Here is a 22139-nt window from a genome sequence, read left to right as displayed (position 1 = left end):
TTTTAGTTACACAGTATTGACTGAGTATATACCTTTAAATTACTCGCCTCAATGTAACACTAAAGAAGGCAGAAATCGAATTATTTTCTTTCTTCTTGTCTTCCCTTTCAATAAATTACTTTAAGTATTTGATGTTTGCATTGATTTTTATTTGCAGTTAGTATGCTAAGTGTGGCTAATGTAGATGTCAAAGAGGTTAAGAATTATCATCTGCAATGTTTTTTTTCTCTTCAGTGGGTTTGTTTGGATCATGTCTCTACTTAATATGCCTCAGGCAGGACCTGGCAGTGATTTTACATGGCAAGGGCCAGAAACAGTTAAGGAACAAATACAGTATGTTTTGTGAATTATACAATCAAAGCAGGGGACAAAATTGAGTGTCATCACACGCAGAGTACAGTACCTTATAGAAGTGTGAAAAATCTTTGCGTAATATTTTTGTGTGTTTGGAGAATATGTCGCCCTGCTGCACATTGTTACTGTACTGTATATTCTATAAAGGAGAGTTAGGAATCATGTGTCATCAGGCAAATGATGCAAAATACATATCATGTAATTCAAATCAGTGGGTCATACATCAACCCTCAGATGATTAAGACCCGTACTAGAACTACTTTTTAATGCTCAATAAGCTTGGAAGAACTTGCCTTTAAAGTGCAGCCAACAAAGACACGCACAACCATACACCTCCATAATAACCCCTTGTTTAGCCTGGAGCCAGTTTTCATAAATTCTAACAAGGTTTGTTTCAACCATACTACTGCTTGTGTGGGTCATTTCAATCAATTCATTGGAAACTTTTTTAAAGGGAAATAACTTTATCTAAGGAAATAAGTCTTTGAATACTGTAGATAAAGGAATATTAAAGTAAACGTCTGTGTCATATCACCCAGAGTTGTTTATCTAAATTCAATAAAATAATAACGAAGTAAATGTCAATATGTAGAGTATATATTCTAAGGGCCCTAAGGTTTTTACTAATGAAAACATACAGTATATATACTGTATATATGATATCATCATACCTTAATGTATTGCTTAAAAAATTGAAATACAGTGTGCAACAGCCAATGTCAATATCAAGTGTATTCCACCATGAATGGCAGATACTGTCATTGACAACATTGATATCATCATATTGTAGCGACAAGGCATATTTAAATTAGAATTGAGTGTTATTAAAGATTTCTAATAAACTTTGTGTTGCCTTGACCAAGCAGCATGGTGCGTCTCTGTAAGTGCAGATGATTGTAGAATAGGTCCAAAATCACTGTTCATCACCCAAAGGAAGTTCCACCAATGGGCGATCTGCTGGTTGGGTACCAGAACTATAGCTGATAGCATCCTAATCAATCACCAGCAGTGATGTCACACCTTAAAAGCGAAAATACAACTCATTTACATTGGTTAATTCACTGGCTACTCATCTTTCTCCAACTGAACTGGAAATCTAATTTTTCCAAGTTGTCTGAGTCAGGACTTAAACATTTCTTCAAGAAATAAACATTTCTTCAAGACTTCAAGGCTGAGAGTGAGTCAATAAAGCTGAATTTTCCCCACAAATATTATTTCGGAAACAGAAGCAATCTAGTGTTCACAGACTCAGTGTTATTTTCACCAACAATGACAGCTAATGTCCAATCATTCAAGAAAATGCTGATCAGGAATATTGTTCTCTATTATGCCGATAAATAATAACAGATAAACATACCTGAGCAGTATAGTCTCTAAAACATACTCTGGGCACCAGAGAAATAAGAATGGAAAACAATTTCTTATAGTGCAACAATGCAATTTTAGTCATAACTCAAAATGTATTGGAATTCACTTACACCAAACTATTGAAAATTTTATTGATCTAATATTTAGATTTTATAAAAACGATAATAGGTGTTACAGTTTTAAAAAATCTTATTGTGTGAATTTATATTTGAGTATTGATAAACGTACTCAAAGTGTATCTTACACTTGATATTTTTCTATTACTGTATCTTGATGTGTGAATATCTGTTTATGACAGGAAATCCCAGTATATACTGTATGTGCAAAACAAAACAATTGAATTGAACATTTTTATATACAAAATATTAATGAATGTTAACTAAAATGGAAATATGTAAATTAGATTATAATCTCATTAAATGCTATTTAACCACACAGTATTACGCAATGAACACAAAGATACCATATTGAAAACACATACCTATTGATCCTAAAAAGTGGCTTCAACTATTAAAGTTTTGAAGACTCATTTTTAACATATGAAAGAAAAAAACTGAAAATAATAATATTGTAATGATATTTTATAAAACATGTTCTGTTGTCCCAGTTTTACTTTATGGTTTAAAGATGAACCTAGATATATAATGACTAAAAGACACTAAGGTTCTCAGAATAAAATAAGGTTTGTTTAGAGTAAATTAGTTGGACATCAATATATTTAATAGTCTGAGCATCATTTGAGTATTCACAGGAGAAGGGGATGTTTTCCTGACCTACACATTAAAAGTATTATAACTCTGGGACAATGAAGGTTGGTGCAGCTGCTGTGAATGAAAAATTGTGGAAAGAAAAAAAATGATAGAAATTGTGGATACTGAACTGAGTGCTTGGATCTCCAATACACTTCCATTACACACCTCTAATTCACCATTTATTTGCTCAGCATTTGCTTTTGAAATGCTGTAATATGAAGACATTATGTTTTCTTGGTGCTATGAGATGTCTTTCAAGAAAAAATACATCTCTGTTAAGATTCATCATCCAATTAATTTGTTGTGTATTATTCTTTTAATGAGCACAATTCCAAACTGTATATTTGAATGATGCACCCCCTGTTCCATAATTTAAATGGAACTATACATTTAGTTAAGCTTCTGCTTCTGCTTTATACTTTACTGCAGTGATTATTAGCAACAGCAGCTACAATGGATATCTAGCTTACTTCCAAAATGACAGATGGGCAGCTCATTGCTGGTGCTAAAATTACATGACCTTTAAAGCAGGCATGTGCTATTACATTTTACAATTTAAATGATGCATTTTTAAATTACTTGTGCAGTGCAGATCCCCAAATTATAGCTGTCATGAATATCTGTCAATTAAAAAACTAAATGGTTTTAATTTGATGAAAGAAAGATATTAGCTATTCTTTTTAATATATTGTATAACATATGAAGAACACACAAAACAAGAAGAAAAAGTCATTTAGCAAGTTACAGTATGACTGTAATATGTTTGCAAGGGCTGCCAGCAGCATTCATGTTTATGTTCAGCGTGAACCAGGGCTGGTTTAACCCCTGTGTGTGTCTCGCTTGGTGTGTTTCTGTAACAGGCCACCCTAAAGGTGTTTGTTATGATGTGTCTCTGCACATAAACATATTATTTTTAAAAGTGAATAAACAATTCACTTTTTCAACCTCAGTAGGTTCATTCCCATGGACAGACCATAGAGTGCCATTTTTTGGAGTATAGTACATACTACCCAGCCATATTGGTGAAGCTGGATTTGCAATGTAATTGTACTGTATGTGCATTTGCTCAAAACCCTGGTCCAATGAAATCCCAAAGGAAATGTTATAAATAACATCTCTAAAATCTGATATAGTATTATGCTACGATGATACTTAACTGTCCAGATTAATGTTCATTGAAACCTTTGGTCACTTTGCCAAGACATTTTTTTCTTTCTGTTTTTCTTCCTTTGCTCTTAACTGCTGCATTAATTCTTTCTTTAACCACATCACCCCTTTGACATCCTCTTGCATTCAGTGCCATGAGCTACGTTTCTGTTTTTTTCCAATTTACTTCCCTTTTTCATGTACTTTTATAGCTCTTACAGTCATTACTCTATAGGATGTGAGAGAGCTGTTGGCTCTCTCACCACTGTCAGATAGCTGTGTTGTTTAGGTGACCAATTTGCATAATGAAAAATAGAGGCAGTATGGCCTCATTCATGTTCAGTTGTTTACTCTCATATTCCTGTTTTCAAGGCTTTATAATTTCTTAAAGTAATATGACATGAATGAATTGTTTAGAACAAAGTTTTATCAGTTTTATATTTAAAAGTCTGGAGCTCAGCTCAAGGCATGTCTTTCAACAGAAGCACAGGACACTTAGATTGATATAGACTCTTCAATATGTTTCCTTCTTTTTTGATGTGAGAACTATACACTGGGTTTTTAAAGTGATACTTCACATGATGAAACACCAGAATGGAAGTTATAACAATGTGGTGTTTAACCCATCATCCAATATTCCAGCACTTGTCACTCCAGCCATGTTAATAACTTATCATTAGAGAACAAACAAAATATATGTATATTTAAAAAGTATTTATTGTTTGATGTGTTGATGGTTTGTATTTAGGTCCTCTAAATGGTTTTGTTTTTAACTGAACCTAATAGTAAAACATTAAAAGAACATATAAAATTATGTATGGTTTTTCCAGCCAATGAACCTATCAGCATGTTTTTGGATTGTGGGAGGAGACAGCACCCCAGGTCCAGAATTGGGCCCAGGCCCCAGCACCGCAAGGCAGGAGTGCTAACCACTGTGCCACTGTGCTATCTTTCTGCCAATTACCACACAGATTGAAGATATACAATTATACATGTCCTATAAATGCTTTAGATTTAAAAATAAAATAAATAATAGAAAGTATAATCTTGCTAGTGAGGCTGTTTCGAAGGTATTAAAAAGCTAATTAAAGAAATCTTTCAGAAAAGATGCTTCTAACTTTTAATTAAAAAGGCAGCTCGTGTGTGTGGGTGGGTGTTGAAAAAGAGAGTAGGGGGCAGGGATGAAGAATATAAATAAGTACAGTATATTAATTTGATCTATTTATTTTACATTATATATTAGAGGAAAGTAAATCTGTAGCTGATTGTGTGAAACTTTAGTCTTTCTCACTGTCAAACCACATTGCCACAAATTGTTGGAAATCTTTCAATGTGGTTTTCTTGACATACTATAACAGATTACCTCTATGTGTGGGACTCAAAAGAATGACAGTGCACTGTGGTATGTTTTACTAGGACCCAACTAAATATTTTGACTGTACTGTACATATTTATTTCATATCATTACTTTCTCTCATACTGAAACTTTAGAAATGTAACCTCGGGTAGGTCCAAAATAAATATTACATTAGATGACGTTATCTCAAGTCTGCACGTTTTGACTGGAAATAATTTTGAGATTCGTAACAATTTGGTGATAAGAAGGATAATAAGCAGCTGGCAGTATGGGTGAATTCAAGTAAAGTATCCTTGAAAACAGTGATCCAAGTGATCAGTTTGAGTGCACACATACAGAGACCTGATGTTACCAAGTATTATTTGGTTGACATTACTGTATGCATCTACAAATTCATCCCTTGGAATCTGAATGGGATTAAGTCTGCAGTTCAACAAAGTGAGTGTGTGACATTGGTCCTAGATTGAAACAGAAAATATTGAGAAACCCCTTTCAAGTGCAGACAAATATTATCATATTACATATAATACATGGCATGTTACATACACATATTATCATATTACATTTTACACATATTACATATTACACACACAAATATAAGACCAACACTTATTCCACGACATGATTGTGATTAAGGCTGAAGTTGTTGCTATGCCAAAGCAACCCATGTGGTGGTTCCTTTGAGTCTGGTGATGCTGTCATTGGGTTTGGATAGGCACACAGACTACTATATCTGCTGTTTGATTCTGTTGTTTTTGTTTCAGAAACAGACTAGCAGTTTCAGATTAAAATATTTGCAACAACACCATTCCTAGAGCTCTCTCTTTATCTGCAGGGGATATGTTTATGTGCGTATTGCCTATAAAATAGGAGAATTTCTTTCTAAATATATGTTGTTATCTGTTTTCTAATTTCATGCTTAGGAGTTTAAGAAGGACATACAGTAAAATGGGATGGAAACTTATATATACATAATAATCTCAGAATATTATAATCAAATAGATTAATCAATTAACAAAAAACAAGGGGTGGAAATGTATTGCAAATTTGCTATATGCATGTTTTAAGTATGTTATATATACAATATATAACATCATATCAAAATAAAAGCTTCTGATTGGTAAAACAAAGGTGTGTATACTGTACATAGCATATACCATAATTTGCATATAATTCTTATGCAAATTAGCCTAATTAAACTTACAAGTCACTGAGTGCCACAACATTTTAAATTCTATTACTATCAGCCAGTCTTAAGTCACAAAATCACTGACACAAATGAATTACTTTCCACCAATTCTTGAATAAGTGCTGGAACTGTTCTCTGAAAATTCTACAACAATCACATTTTAAAAAGTACAGGAGTACTTCTACTTTTAGAAGTTGGTATGGAATTAAAGGAAGTAATTGCTGTAACATTTTATTGATCTGAAATCAGTCCACAAACCTACTGAATGTACACTCTGAAAAACAGAAAAAGTGGAGTTCAATTTCATTCTTAAACTCACATCAAAATGGTCTTTCTCCATGTCATTTGAAACACACAAACCATCAGGGTTATTAGTTAGTGCTTAATCCTTTACTTTTGAAATTCCCCTTTCAGTGCAAAAATTTAACAGCTAAATGTGTTATTTTAATCAATAATAAATGAAAGACCATAGTGTATTGGGACTATATAACACTGTGAATGTTACTGGTTTTTAATTATTTAAAATTTGTACAAATTATTTAAATTTTCTGCTTTCTTTTAAATTGACAATAGTGTTGTAAGTAATATAAACCATTCAGGGCTGTGTGGTTCCAGGAATATATAGCAGGCCTGGGATAGTTAAACTTAAAAGGCAGACCAACCCAGACATGATGTATATCTCTGGAATATCATGTTTTATACCCAAAGTGTATTTGTCCAACAATAATGTTTTATGTTTCCTTTTCTATAGAACAGAAAACCCTAAAAAGACACAACTCTAACTTTCATATCTAAAAACTAAGGTTTTACAAAAGCCATTAAGATTATGTTATATCTTGAAAGATGTATAAGTACATCTTTAGAATAAGTAGTTAAACATGATATACTGTACAGTATTTCCTGCTCTAAATTGCATCAAGGGACTTTGCCAATGGTTTCACATAATGATAGTTTCCAGCGGGTGCAGCAGCACTGGTGTCCTTGCTGTGAGATACCTGCAGTTCTCCAATATTTATTCGTCCTCTCCAAGGTGAAAAATGGTTTATATCATTGCCACCAGGCACTGACATCACTACTAATCCATTCCTGCAATATCAACATGGAGAATTGGCCTGACGCAGGTTGGCCTTTGGCAAGAGGAATTTTGAGAAAGTACAGCATCGCTAATGAAAAACAGGGGGAGAATATTGGGCTGATAAATAAGTTCAAGACATGTTCTTTTTATCTTGGATGAAATTCTAGATTCCCATATTAAATTAGAAAGTGTTTGTATAAGAAAATCTGAACATACAATGCCCACAAGATGTTTTATTTGTTTTTAGTTTTTGTTGCACAAGAGGGCCTCTTGTGTAAAAAACAATATCTTCTGATTGTGTTTGTATTTTAAAACATTTCATCACTGTTATTCCCTACTGTATATATTAGCTACATTACTACTAATTGTTCTTTTCTGTTGGCACTGTCTATAACTATGTTTTTAAGCAAACATTTTGAACTCATTATCCACATTAAATGGGATTTTATTTTACCCTAGGTCGATTTCTGCGACTGAAAATGTTCAGAGAAGACCACGGCTCCTGGATGACAATGTTTTTCAGCACAATTCTTTTCTTGTTTATTTTCTCTCACATTTACAATCTGTGCCTCCTGATGGCTGGAAACATGGGGTAAGGAAAGGATTTTTTGACTGTCTCAGCTGAGTTCTTTGTTTCTAACAAAGTACTATTATGCAAACTTCACACAAACTTCTTCATTTCTCACTTTTAGCTGTGAGAAGTAATTTTCTGATTAAAACAAAACCATATATGAAGGGACAATAATAAAATAAAAATGCTTCTCCATATTGAAAAATGAGAAATAGTATACATCCTGGCGTGTTGAAGAGTAAATTCAATATATTCTGGACTTTCGAGTATGTGCACAAATGTTTGGTTATCATGTGTTGAAATAACAGCATCAAATCCCTTTAAAAATCTGGGGAATACTTCTGAGCTGGACATTTTGTGATTGCTACTTAAATAGAATATACATAAACCAAGCCTTAAAACTAACAATGTACTTAAGAAATAAAGCAGTCTTTGTTTATAGAAAACACTAACAAATAACACACAGTCTATTGTTAAAAACCTATCCACCCCTAGTCTTCAACACCCACATTATGGAGGACTTATCAGAATAGTCCACTGTACACTTTGTGAAAATGATAAAACAATATACAAAAAAGATTAACTAAAAAGACACTTAATTACACATCATACTAATGGTTAGATAAAATCTGTGGGTCTGTGGGTGAGATAGAATTGTTAACAATACAGAGAATAACCCATTTGATTAACTTGACCGAAAACTATGGGTTGACAACAGTGTTGAAATGGGTTTGTTGTATACTCATAACTAATATTTGCTAATTCTAGAAAATCAAACAAAACAAAACATCTGAAAAAAATGGCAAATAAAAAACTTAAAAACTCTTGATGAAATGTATACTTGAAAAACCTACTTATCAGTCAAATAATTTTTGCAGATTTGTAGGCATTATTTCAATAAGCATTGTATCTTGTTGAAATATCTTCTATTAGTGAGCAGTATACAGATTCTCTGGTGGTCTAGTGACTAGAGTCAGTAATTTCATATTTGTATGGGATCAGTTTCTCATGATTTTATTAACTTTTCAGGAGCACAATGGAGTCTGCTTTTTAAAACCATTATTTATGCATTATGATGCACTCGCAAAACTGGATGCTTAGAAAGGAATATTTCAATGTCTTTTTTTTCATTTTCATTTTTGCAATGGAGAAGTTGAACCTGTTCAATCACTCCATCACGCATTGTGGTTGTTGCACTGACAGTAACATCCATCACAACATCTTCTGGGTGTTTGCAGATTGGAAATCTATGTCTGAACATTGTGACCAGAAATCACACCTCAGGTTATGATTGGGACATAATTTATTTTTGTCTAAAAGCCAGTTCAATATAGTATCGTCGAACTCTGGAAATATTTTTGTCCAAAAGCCGATAATGAAACATGATAAAAAACAGGACTCGTTTGCTTTCAGTACATGCTTATATTCATATTTCTTTAACATGGTTTTTGCCTTAAAGCTCATATATGTTTCAATAATAGCACTACTGTTGCACATTTTTAACTGCAGTTTTTTGCTTCCACAGATAGTAGTATTCCTTAGATAGTATTCCTGAGAAAATAGGGTCACTGAAAATGGATTGCCTAGATACCATTTCCAAAAGAACAACTTGTAAGTTTCTAAAATCTGCACAGTGCTATTTAAACAGTAAAATGAAGAATCACAATATTACAAAACAGTTAATGATAATCTACATATATTTTCTGCAATTACACTGTGCTTCATTAATTGTAATTTCATTAATGACACTGCTGCAAACAGCATTTTTGTAGCATTTTTTGTGGCTTGTTATTTTTGATGAACCTCCTAGGAGCACTCTAGTATTCAATGCAAAGAAAGCTTGAACCGATTTTCTTGTTAAGTATCTTTAAACATTGTGCGCCACATTTTGTGCCTGTTATCAATTTAACTGGCAATGAATACAAGGATCCCAAATGTAGCTGTAGACTGCTTGGAATGTGGTATATCATGGGATGTGATTATCAGGGAGGCGGAGCTCTTGTTAGAGAAGCATGCATTGCTTTGGCCACAGCTGTAAGGAAGTCTGTAAACAAATGATACACAGCTGTGGTCATGCCTAAAAGAGTAGTCTGCATACTTTCCTGTGAGGGGGAACAGTTGGTCCGTTGGTACTGTACATCGGTCCATCGGCCCCATCAGTCTAATATGCACGAAAGCAGACTTGGCACAGAGTGAGTGAGGGCTGGTGTCTGTAGATTAATGTGTCTGCCTAACTCATGTGGTACAGCAGTGGCTGGACTGAAACAGTGAGAGGGAGAAAAGAGGTCTATGTATCTTAGTCACGATGGCAAGGCTGGTCACACAAGAGTTGTGCTGGGAGCTTTGACTTAAGGTGAGTAATGTGTGAATGGAAGTTCAGAGTGCATTAGAGGGGTCCTTACTTTTGCAAAATGAGGTGTTAGGGAGGTGATTGATCTCATTTGGTTGCATTTCTTTGGCAAAATATGAGTTGTACCTGAAAGTGACTAATGTACATAAGCAAACCAGCGGTGAGGTTCACTGAGTCTGGGTTTGGGCAAGTAAAGGACTCAGGGACGTGATTGTAACCTCAAGAAAGCTGACCTCAGAAGAGGTCATAAAAAGGACTAAGGTGTGTATGAGTAGGGGACTCTGAGCCTGAGAGTTTGTAAGCAGAGGGCTCAGAGTAAATGTAGCATGTGCGTTGCCCAGATGAGTAGGCCGCATAACAGAAACACTTTTGGAGGAGTGTGTGTAAGTTGTGGTAAAGAGTGAAAAAATTCCCCATCAGGCTATGAAGGGTGTGTCAGGCACTGTGGACACACCTGTATTTTGCCCTAAAGTAATGGCCATGGCCTTGGAGTCACTGCAATACTCTAATTTATTTTTAAAAGATAAGACTGCATATAAGATGCAGTTAGTTTTCATTCTTGGTAAACATTACTTCAGTTGTTTGAAGTATGAAAAATAACTTGAAAAGTTTAGTTGGGAAAGATAGGTGGCACTGTGACTAAACTATTCACAGAAATGTTTTATGGCAATCAGATTCCATTCATTTTGTTTTGCAAGCAGCAATTTTGAAAACTTTGGCTGCAAAGTTTACTACTTTTATATTCTTTTCTTGAAGGTATAAATGGTTGATAAATAAGGAAATGGTTTTGGAAGTAGATAAGGCATCTGTTGCGATTAATTAGTGTTGACATTGCTGCTGGTATCAAGTCTAGTGAAAACCTGTATTTGCAACTTTCTGGGATGCATTCCAAAAGAAACAGTCAGGTAATGAATGAAACAAGTTACTTTTAAAAAAACTGGAATGGCAGAAGAATTCCTGCACAGGTCATGCAGCAAACTGCTTCAGCATTCATATTCAATTAATATTAATCTTTTATCTTCCAGGGTAAAGACAAAATGACTCTATCGAAGGTGTTAATTACTGCTCTGTGTATGTTAATCTTAATTTGTGCCTGTTCTTGTACTTCATGGCTTGTTTTCTGTTCAGTATTTTTCCCACATGCACATGTTAATCTGTGTTCTTTAGGTTTGAAATTAAGAGTTTAACTTTCATGTGTTCCTTTTTGAAAAACCTTTGAAAATGAAATTCTTAACATTTGCCTCTTCAAACAAGTCTAATACGTTATTAGACAATTTGTCTATGTTTAAAAACAATGATATGCCATTTCCTATAATATGCTAGTGATCTGATGGTTTGAATTTACTGAAACAACTAGAAATTGGGACACTACAGTATATGGCTTCTGGGAATCAATCATTCAGAACAACAGAGACCTACACAGATTAAAAGAATAAAATAAAAGTAAATCTAAAGGAATGCATTTGATGTGATACAAACAGCTGATCAATCACTCAGGGATTACAAAATAAATTAATAATAACAGGGTTAAACACTGGTTTATGTAGTCAACCTCTTAATTATGTCAATAACCAAATGCTCAAAAGACAAGTACTGTAAATATTTAATTTCTCTTGTATATTAATCTTTATCAAACACTTGCCTGAGCTGAATTTTCAAGGGTTATAATGTGACCAATTTAATTTAATGTCATTGGAATCAGGTGCTTGGCAGGGTGCAGTCCAAAAGAGATTTACATTGGAGATAGGAATGGTGAATTGGGTTGCAGCATGTTCAGTCTTTGTCTGCTTTGTGTCAAAGGATGTCCAACTGTCACGGAAGAAGAAGAGAGAAGGAATCTGCATAGACTAGCAGTAAAGATGGCTCCCCAAAAAGAACACAAAGTCTTAGGGCTTGGGGATATGGCTGCAGGTCAACACTTAGATGTTAAAAAGTCCACTTGCCTGTATTTTGTAGTTGCTGCTTTGAATATCCCATGATTTTCAGTAATGTTGACAAATGTCTTACTGTATTATTTCAGTGATCAAAAGAAATTACATTTAGGAGATTGGCACAAAACGTCTCTTGTTGCAGAGGAAGTCTTGGCCAGAATTCTGTTTACATATGGACGACTGGCAATTTCTTCAGGTAATTCCTGTTATGGTTCATACAGTGGTGGTTACAGTCAAGTGATTATTTCACTGTCAAGATTCTAAGGTTTTAAGAGAAGTTGAAGTATTTTATTATTAATAATGGACACACCTGCTTGTCTTCATTGAGTTGAAAAGGCTGTGGTCTAGTGAACATTTCTGGTCTTTGACTGAATAGGGTTTGTAAGGCATCAAATTACTGAACGATAAGCACTTGTGGGATTAATTGGCTCATAAAGAGCAGAAATTGAAATTAATGTGTATCACATATACTGTATAAGGGTGACTTCCACTGCTTGGGATAGTTTTGGGGTCCATTTGGGGAAACTTTAACCAAAGTTTTGCAATTTTGTTTGTGAAGATCACTAGCCATAAAACAACATCGAACACAGTGATTCTCCTAATATTGCCAATTGGATATGCTCTTGATAAACCTATAATCAAGAAGAATTAGGCTGTAAAACACCTGTAAGCTCTGTCAGTAAAAGATGACAGTTTTCTCTTAAATTAGGGATTTAAAATAATAGGTATATAGTTACTGAAATATATTTCAGGTAAAAGCAGAAATCTGTTACATTTCCTTAGGGCTCTGAATTTATAACTGTAAGGCTGTAGATTTAACCCCAGGCAAGACACTGCTATCTTTGTAATTGGTACTTTCCACAGATTGCTGCTATGGCATACTCACCTGAATAAATGGATACTCAAGTATTCTTTGGATAAAAATATGAACCCAATAAGTAAATAAATATCATATAGCCATGTCAGATTTTCTTCCAAACCTTACTTTAGAATTTGAAAATCCTCTTCTATCTATTGCTCAGTTAAATTAATTTAAATAAACATTTTTTAGTTTCCTATTGTTTAACAACGAAGAATACCCTTTGATCAGCCAGAAAACACATTATATTGTGTATGTCCTGTCTTTGTAGCTTATGATTGAAAAGCAACAGTGAATTCAGATCTTTAATTTGTGAATTGCTTCAGAGAGAAAATGTCTTTTAATATACACAATATGAGAAAATTGCTGATGTACTGTACTGTAGTTGACTCATGATTAATGTGTCAAGAAATAAGTCTTGAAATTATTTATATAATTTATGGAAATTTTACACTTTTTGTCCTTTTTGGTCATTTATAGTTAAATATATATACTGTATGAACTTTACTGTTCAATGGTGGTGCTGTCTCAAAGTTCATGAGTCCTGTGTTCAGTTCTGGAACGGAGTATGTTCTTCAAATATTTGTGTGGGCTTTTGCCAGGTGCTCTAGTTTATTCTCACCAATTTCTCAATATTTGTTCCATTAGAATGTCAGAATCATTGTTCTCTTCCTTATAGCTTTTTTCTTGATTGATTTGTAGAGGCTGAAATTCTTACCTTTAGCATGATTTTCTTTTCAGAACAGTTCCTTTGTGTGTCTTTAAACCTCCACTGTGTATTGACCCCTTTTGTAATGGTTTTATCTCATCTCACTACTCCCAGAGTCTGTGTCATTCTTTCAAAGGCTATTTCCGTCATATAGCAGACCAATGTTATTGCTGTACCTCCTTTATAGTGGGAGAAAAAAAAAGATTTGACGTAATAGCATTGTAGTTACTGTACTCAATCTCTTTTTATTTCTACTAACTTTATTATGTTTGTTGAAGAAAAATACTAAATAGTGCACAATATGGAAAGATTACCCTGTGTCAACGCCTTCACAAACTGGTTGGGTAATCGGTTGGTTGAACGGTGCATTAGTTAAATATCAATATTCCCTTCTTTCTCCTTTGCTTTGCCCACCATTCACACTGTCTTCTATTTTTACTTACATCTCACAGTCTCTAAACAAACAATTAAAAGGAACCACGGCGCTTGTAATTTAAGTACTTTAATTTAAAATATTCATGGGAAACGAAAACAAAATGGTCTTAAATGGAAAGCAGGAATTCTGTTGCATGGTTGCATGGTATTTCCAAAACACTCAAGCAGAGCTCTGAAGCTCTATTATATGTGAGAATCTCTCAGTGGAATTACGTCCTTGTAACACTATGAAGACTGACTATTATATATAATACATAATATATTCCATACATGTTAATTTATACCACATCTGGGACATTTGCATTTTAATTTAACCATCAGATTAGGGCTGTTTGGACTAAACCACAATCATGTTGCCACCCTGGGAGACATGCACTTTCAGTTGCATTTAAGTTTCTCCATGGAAGGTTTTCCTGACAACTCTAAGTGCCATTATCAGCATAAATCACATACTAATTAACCACTGTTATTTAATTAAGACCATCCATTTTATGGCCCACTCATTAATCATGCCCAATTTAGAATATGCCTTCTGTTCGGTGAAATTGTCTTGCTCTGCTGGGATTAGTTTCAAGCTGAGCATCGCAGCTGCAACAGAGCTTTATGTTCATCCTTTGTCACAGTTCCATGCAGCAGGATAACATTTCAGCTAGATGATGACTACAGCCATTAGTATTATATTTTAAGATGGATTAAATGATGCTTAAGAGCATTGTCTCTAATAAACATAATCCCTTTATTCTCTGCCATTTAAATACAGTGCGTACTTGCTTGTTTTGTACTGAAAAATTAGATGGATTTGTATAAATATCTCTTGCTTTTTCCTAAAAAGACTAAATGTAGAATGCTGCATTACTTTTGTTTCTCTCAACATAATGCTTTTGTAGAATTATTGCTAGAACTGCTTTGAAGATTGATATTTTGATTATTCAAATCTATTCTTGATAATTTGTGCTCAATGCTAAAAAGTATTTGTCCTGGAAAAATATGTTGAACATCAAAATAAATAATCATTTAAACATTTATTAAATAGATATTACAATGGGGTGGCACAGTGGCGCAGTGGTTATCATTGCTGCTTCACACTGCTGGAGTCAAAGATTCACTTCCTGGGGTGCTGTCTATGTGAAATTTGAATGTTCTCCTCATGTTTACATGGATTAGCTGTGGGTGTTATGCTATGGGAAAATTGGCCCTGGTGTGAGCATGTGCATATTTGTGTCTGTGTATGCCTTGCAATGGACTGGAGTGTGATGGACTAGATGGAATATCACCCCTAAATTCTTCAAATTAGATTGAAATTATAGCACAGTGACATCCACAGATATGGTTACTGCATTGGCTTTATTTAGGTGACAGGAGGTTCAAAGTAGCATAACCTCAGTCTTCTTGCTGTGAGAGAACTTCTGAGTCACGCAGGTTTTTATAAAAGAGGGGTAATTCTGAAGTGCAGAGACAGCTACTTCAATGTCAGGTTTAGTATGGACATAGAAAATGATATTTTAGACCATGTGATTTTAATGTCAGACCAAGTGGGAACCAGTAGATCCTGAATAGCAGGAGACCCAGTAGTGAGCCATGGGAATACAAGATTCAACAAAGCCAACTTCAGAACTAAAACCCCGAAGAAAAACAATGAAGAAGATAAAAGTTGAACCATTTAAGAGCAATGTCAGAAACTCCAAACAAGGTTTCAACATGGTAGAGTATGTCTAGGAGAATTAGAATACATAGAGAACTTGAATCAGCTGCCATCCATTGGAAGATTGTTAGTAATTTTAACAAGAGTGGTTTCTGTTCCATGTAATTGTCTGAAACTTAATTGGAAGGGTTCAAAGAGGTAATCTGCGATGAGGTGACTGTTAAATTGTATTGCACATGTAAAGCACATTCTAAAATTTTTGCAAAAAAAGCAAAATTAAGTTGTTTAGCTTGTTCGGATAAAATATCACGACAGTACTCAAAGTTAAATTTGAAATTAATGCACGTTTCAGTGATTGCACACCTTACGAGAATTGTGGTGAAATCTGAGACAAAATTACAAAAATGGGTAAAATCCAAGATCAGGGGATTGTGAGCAGTTTGAAGAAAACCTTGAAACAGCAGCAAAGTACAACAGAGAGGTAGACAGCAGTGGTAGTCCGATTGCAGAGAATAAGCAATAATACAGATAAAACTAGAAAGGAATAAAAATGTTAATGCAAAGGGAAAAAAAAACAAAACAAAAAGTAAGCTAAACCAGAAAGAGGAGTGGTAGTCAAATGCACCAGTTTTTCCCCTTAACCAGAAGCTAGAATCAATTAGATTCAATAAAGCAAATGGAAATTGAATGGATAGATATTGTAATATTATGCTACTGAGGAGAGACTAGGAGTGTGATTCAAGGATGTATGAAGGATCCCACCTGCTGGACGAAAAGCCTACTGAGTTGCAAAGCCTGCAAACAGCATACAAGGAACACCCAGAGCTGCACATCACTGAGACCAGAGAGATCTGAAAACACAAACTCTGAGGAGTAGAACTTTGATGACAATTCAACAGCAGGGCAATGACCCAGTGTGCAAGGATTACACCACAGTGCAGTGATTTAACCACAAAAAGAAGCAACCGTTTTGTGAGTGCGCTATTCAAAGTCCCGGTTTCAATCTTGTAAGAAATCTGAAGCAAGACTTGAAAATTGCTGTGCATCAGTGACCTTTCCAAGCCAGCGCTTGAGCAAAGAAGAATGGGCAAACATTGTACATTCCCAATGTGCAAAGCTATCAGCTGACTTATCTAAACAACACCTCCTGCCAAAGGTGCTTCCACCACATATTCACTGAGGCAGGTGAATATTTAAGTGATCACCATATTGTAACGCTACGGGGTTCACCTGGGTATGCGCCCTCACCTCTGCCGCTTCAGGTCAGCCCCCCACCATCATGAACTCGAACCCGGGCCTCCGGCATTACTCAACAAGGACCCAGCCACTTGAGCCAAAGGGAAATCTCCCGTCAGCCCGGCGGGCTGCGGTCCCTGCTATTTACAGGGAAGGGCGGTAACGTCACCGTGCTGGTAAGCCGGCTTGAACAACCTGCAATGGTGGTCGTATGCCTTACACTCTCCCCCGCTTAATTCGCCATCCTCGGCAAAGGGCTATCCCATCCCACTGCTGACACCAATGTAGCGCTTTTGGGTTCACGTGGGTATGCGCCCTCGCCTCTGCCGCCTCAGGTCGGCCCCCCACTGTCAGGGACTCAAACCCGGGTCTCCGGCGTCACTCACCAGGGACCCATGCACTTGAGCCAAAGGGAAATCTCCCGTCAGCCCGCCGGCTGCGGTCCCTGCTATTCACAGGGAAGGGCGGTGATGTCACCGCTCTGGTAAGCCAGCTCTAACAACCCACAATGGTGGCCGTATGCGTTACAATATTTTAGTTTTTGAGTTTTTATGGAGAGTTAACTTCTTTCACCCATAAATATGTTTGGTTTAAGTATTCAAGTTCTGTTTAAAAAATAACCAAAATACATTACCGAATTATTAATATTATGCTTTATTAATGTACTGAATACATTATTTGTAATTCAACAAACTAGGACATCACTGGAAGAAAGTGAATACTTTTGCAAGGTACTGTACATTTCAAAGCATTCAAATATCATTTTTTCCAGAATTGTCTTTTTTCAGATTTAACAGATTGGCAATCTGTAAAATTCAACAGATTTAAACTAAAAGTTAGATATTATTAAGAGGAAAGATATACATGTACCACATTTATCCCATCAGGTTTCTGTCATTAACTGTGATTAACTGTAATATGATGTTGTAGTATAGACTGTATTCTGTGAAACAACTTATTACCTTTTAGATAACATTATGTAACAAAACCAGATAAATTCTTAATTTCAATTATTCTGAGGTAACTAATTAGGAAACAGAGATTATGTGATTAATACAATTAAACCAATTATACAAGCAACGCCTAGAACAACAGTTTCTTTGAAATCTGTTATGTTTATTAAGTAAGTATTCGTATTTTTCAATGAGGAAACTTTGCTTTACATTTTACACATCAAAAGAGAACAAAGAAAGGGAAAGTAGGTTGAGTCATTGGAGGATTATGGAAGGGGAGGTAATCTGATATCATTGGGTGAAAAGGTTGGGAAGCCTTATAGTATTTATCATTGTATCCCCTGAGTGTGTGCTATTATATTTCCCAGTTTTACTCATTCATTCTCAGCTGTCAAACATAAAGATTTCACCTTTAATATGTTCAATACTACCAATTCAAAATAACAGGTTGCTCTATCACAGATCTCCCAAACAAATATAGTCCTTCTGCTCTTGGATGTCATTTCAGTCAACTGCTTCCTTGTTTAAGTGAAGTGAATACATACATACAGTATTAAACAACAATTAAGAGACATGTTACTAAAAAATGTGAACGTGAGAGCTGTATGTTGATTTGTCATATACCCTTTTCAAATTTTCATGCATAAAGCCATCTGAAAGATCTCATTTTTTAATGCCAGAGCATTAGAGCTCTGTTTTTGAAAATACCAGAAGTCATATCATTTCTTGAAATTACAGATGATGAGTGGGCTTCTAATGGAAGTGAAAGCTAGTCATGGTGTGAGAAAAATGTATTGAGAACATAGCATGCAGAACGATTTGGAACACAGAGTTGTTGCCAGTGATGGACTGCAGAAAGTGTGAAAGAAATTCAATATTATGCCTCCTAATTTTGTTTACTTTCAATGTTGTCAATATTAAAAAAAACAGACAAGATATATATAAGCACTTATTTTTATATACTTATTGTATGAACAACTCTCAAGTTTATCATTGATTATTCCAGTCAAAATGTAACCCTTGTATTATGCTCAGCTGTTATCAGGATCTTTGGAATATCACTAATGAATCCAGTGATTGTGGGCATTTAATTTGATCATCACTCTGATGACATACAGATTAAATTGTGGAACTTTAAAAGTAAGCTGAAGTGCGGAAGACTTAATAGATGTTTACTTTGAAACTACAAAACATGAAATATAAATAAAATCAAAACAGGACAGATAATTATGATGGAGAGAAAGAACCTATACAAATCTGCTTATAAAAGAAAATGCTTTATTTTTTATTGCTCTTCCGTTAACATTATAGACCCAGTTCCTCCTCCTAAGTGCAACATAAACTGTAGTTATGTACAGTACCTCTCTTCCTACAAATTTGATGATGAAAAACCCATACAGTAAATTAAAAGTTCAAGTTTGATACTTTATTTCCATATCAACTAGTTGCATGGAATTTGGTTAAGTGAGCTCATCCAATTGAGGACATACTATACAGATATAAAACATAAAGCCAATAACATTCACAAACCATCCTAAACATACACCAGTAATACAATAAGTTACAGTGAGATAAATGACAGTAACGTCTGATGAGGAGTAACAATGAACCGTGCAAAAATATCCAAAGTTAACGTGCAGATTTTATGCATCTCACAGCCTCTGGGTAGGTGCTGTTACAGAACCTTGCAGTCCTTGTCTTGATAGACCTTAGCCACTTACCAGAGGGCAGAGAAATAAACAGAGGTTGGACAGGGTGGAAAAGTCCAGCAAGGGTCTTTAGAGTTTATTTTTCAGCTTAGAGAGGTAGAGTAAGGGAGGGTGGCATCCTATAGGTTTCAAATTGATATATAATACTCTCTCTAGCTGCTTCTTGTCCTGGGCAGAAGTACCGCCATACCACAGTGATGGAGAAAATCAAAACACTCTCAGTGACAGATCTGTAGAAAAGGGTCATTGCTTCCTGTGACACTCCAAACATCTTTAACTGTCTTAGAAAGAACAGCCTTTGGTGAGCTTTCTTGCCCATGACAGATGTGTTGACCTCCCATTTTACAGTGGTGGAAATGGTGGTGCCCAGAAACTTAAAATTCACCACCTCTACAGTCTGACCATTAATAAAGAGTGGAGAGAGTGCTCATTTGCCTTGCCTAAAATCCATCACAAAGTTATTTTGTTTTACTGACATTTAGCTCTAGGTTGTTTAGGCTGCACCATTCAACTCATTCAGCTAGTTCATTCCTGTATACCCACTCATCATTGTTTGTGTTTCCAGTAACTAATAACTGAGAGTTTGATTAATACCCATCTCTACTAGCTTATCAAAAAGGTTGAGAGGGATGATAATGTTAAAAGAGGAACAGTAGTCAATAAAGAACATCATGCTATATGGAACAGGTAATGGGTTTATTCCATGCTGAAAAGGAAAGAAAGGAAACACAACATTTTGGCTGACATCATGAGTGTTGCTTTGTAGACAAACTGGCATTTGTCCAAGTGCACATTAGACAGGAAATTGGCTATAAATTGCTCAAAAACATCAAGGCGTCTTTAGTGGTTAAGTCAGTCCACAGTGGATTTTTTAGGTACTGGTATTAGAGAAGCCATCTTAAAGCTGTCTGATACCTTAGGCTGCTTAAGGGATAGATTGAAAATATCTGTAAAGTGTGGCACAAGATTTCAGTGTAGCTGTTGATACAAGGTCAGATCCAGATGCTTTGCTCTTTGATATGCTCTGTGTGAGGAAAATTTACTTACATCATGTTCCTGAATGATAAAGGGTGGCTGGAGGGGCTCCACTGGCTGTTTAGGTGCTGTCCGTTGTGTGTTGTTTTGTGCATTGAACCTGATGTAGAATTTATTCAGTTTGTCTAGGAAAAAGGAATCGTCAACTGGAGCAATTTGTTTCACTTTGTAGTCAATGATTAGTTGAAGGCCTTTCCAGATGCCTCGGCTGTCATTAGTAAATAGTTTATTTTCTAGTTTGTTCTTATATTAAGCTTTGGCACTCTTTACTGCATGTTGGAAATTGTATTTGCTGGACTAGAAATCGGCATCATTTCCTTCTTTGAAAGCCCTGTTTTTCTTTTCTCACAGGGTATTAATTTACCTGTAGTTCCACAGCTTATTATTATTGTAATCATTGTAAGTGACTGATTTTCAAGGAATGCATATGCTGTCACAAAAGTGAATATATAATGTTATTGTGTTAGTGAGCTCATTAAGATCGCGGCAGGCCTTCCTAAACAAGCTCCAGTCTGTGGCATCAAAACAATCCATTAGCATTTCCTCAGACTCAGCTGACCATTGTTTTACAGTTCTTATGGTTGGTTATGTGCTTTGGATCTCTGTTTACAAGAAATAGAAGAAAGTACAAGAAATACTATATTATGATCTCACTGATCGAGAGGGGCCTGGACTAAATCTGTGGTATGCCTCAGATATAGTGCAGTTGCAGTGATCCAGTGTTATAATTTTTCTAGTCACAGCTTCTATATTTTGTTCATATCGGGGGGAAACCTTCCTCAGGTTGGCATGGTTAAAATCCCTCAAAATTGACTGGGGAATCTCGAAATGATTTTTCAACCTCAATGATTTTCACCCCTAGTTGTTGGATATAGCTTTTGCATCTGTTCAAATATAAACAGCCGCTAGTACAACTGAGGCAAATTCTCCATGACAAATATGATGCATAGAACATAAGCCATGAGAATGTCAATTAGAGTTTAACTTTAAAATGTCACATTTGTACCTTCTTAAAACTGAGTCTATGTTGCAAGAGATAGCAGATTTTTAAAGACTCTTGAGGCAAGAAAATTGTTTAACATTGATACTAGGTAGGCATTTGGGCTATGAGTCTGGAGAATTCCATTAATGTTCCCCACAGTGCTTGTCACACTTAGTGTAAGTTTCAAGTCATTGAACAAACAGCCTCAGAGAAAGAGTGACATCAGATACATCAGTTTTAATTTGAGATGCCACAAAAAGCCACATACAGTAGGTCTTATTGTGTCGTTACCAGTTTACACAAATGTTTTGGTGAATTGACTTTATTAATCACTTTGACACATACTGTAAATACAAAAAGTTACTTACTGTATTATGCCTTATTGAAAGCAATTACTGGCTAATCTTTCTCAATGTCATATTTTTTATATGTACTCTAAATATGCTCCTCTTCAATTGCATTTTGAGGTGTGTGCTATGACCCAGT

At 35.3% G+C, this 22139-nt stretch overlaps 1 protein-coding gene across 1 annotated transcript in view; it reads left to right on the top strand.

Moving 5' to 3' along the window:
* The window catches only part of tmem117 (transmembrane protein 117), a 118629-nt gene that overhangs the window by 47701 nt on the left and 48789 nt on the right, over positions 1 to 22139 (top strand). The window contains exon 3 of the mRNA XM_088922913.1: positions 7701 to 7833. Within this exon, the coding sequence (XP_088779039.1) occupies positions 7701 to 7833 (133 nt within the window). The remainder of the gene's footprint in view (positions 1 to 7700; positions 7834 to 22139) is intronic.

The sequence above is a fragment of the Atractosteus spatula genome, chromosome 8, assembly GCF_055471065.1.
Source record: "Atractosteus spatula isolate fAtrSpa1 chromosome 8, fAtrSpa1.hap1, whole genome shotgun sequence".
NCBI classification, from domain to species: Eukaryota; Metazoa; Chordata; class Actinopteri; order Semionotiformes; family Lepisosteidae; genus Atractosteus; species Atractosteus spatula.
The sequence above is the reverse complement of the archived record's forward strand: the minus strand, read 5'-3'. Positions and strand labels throughout refer to the sequence as shown.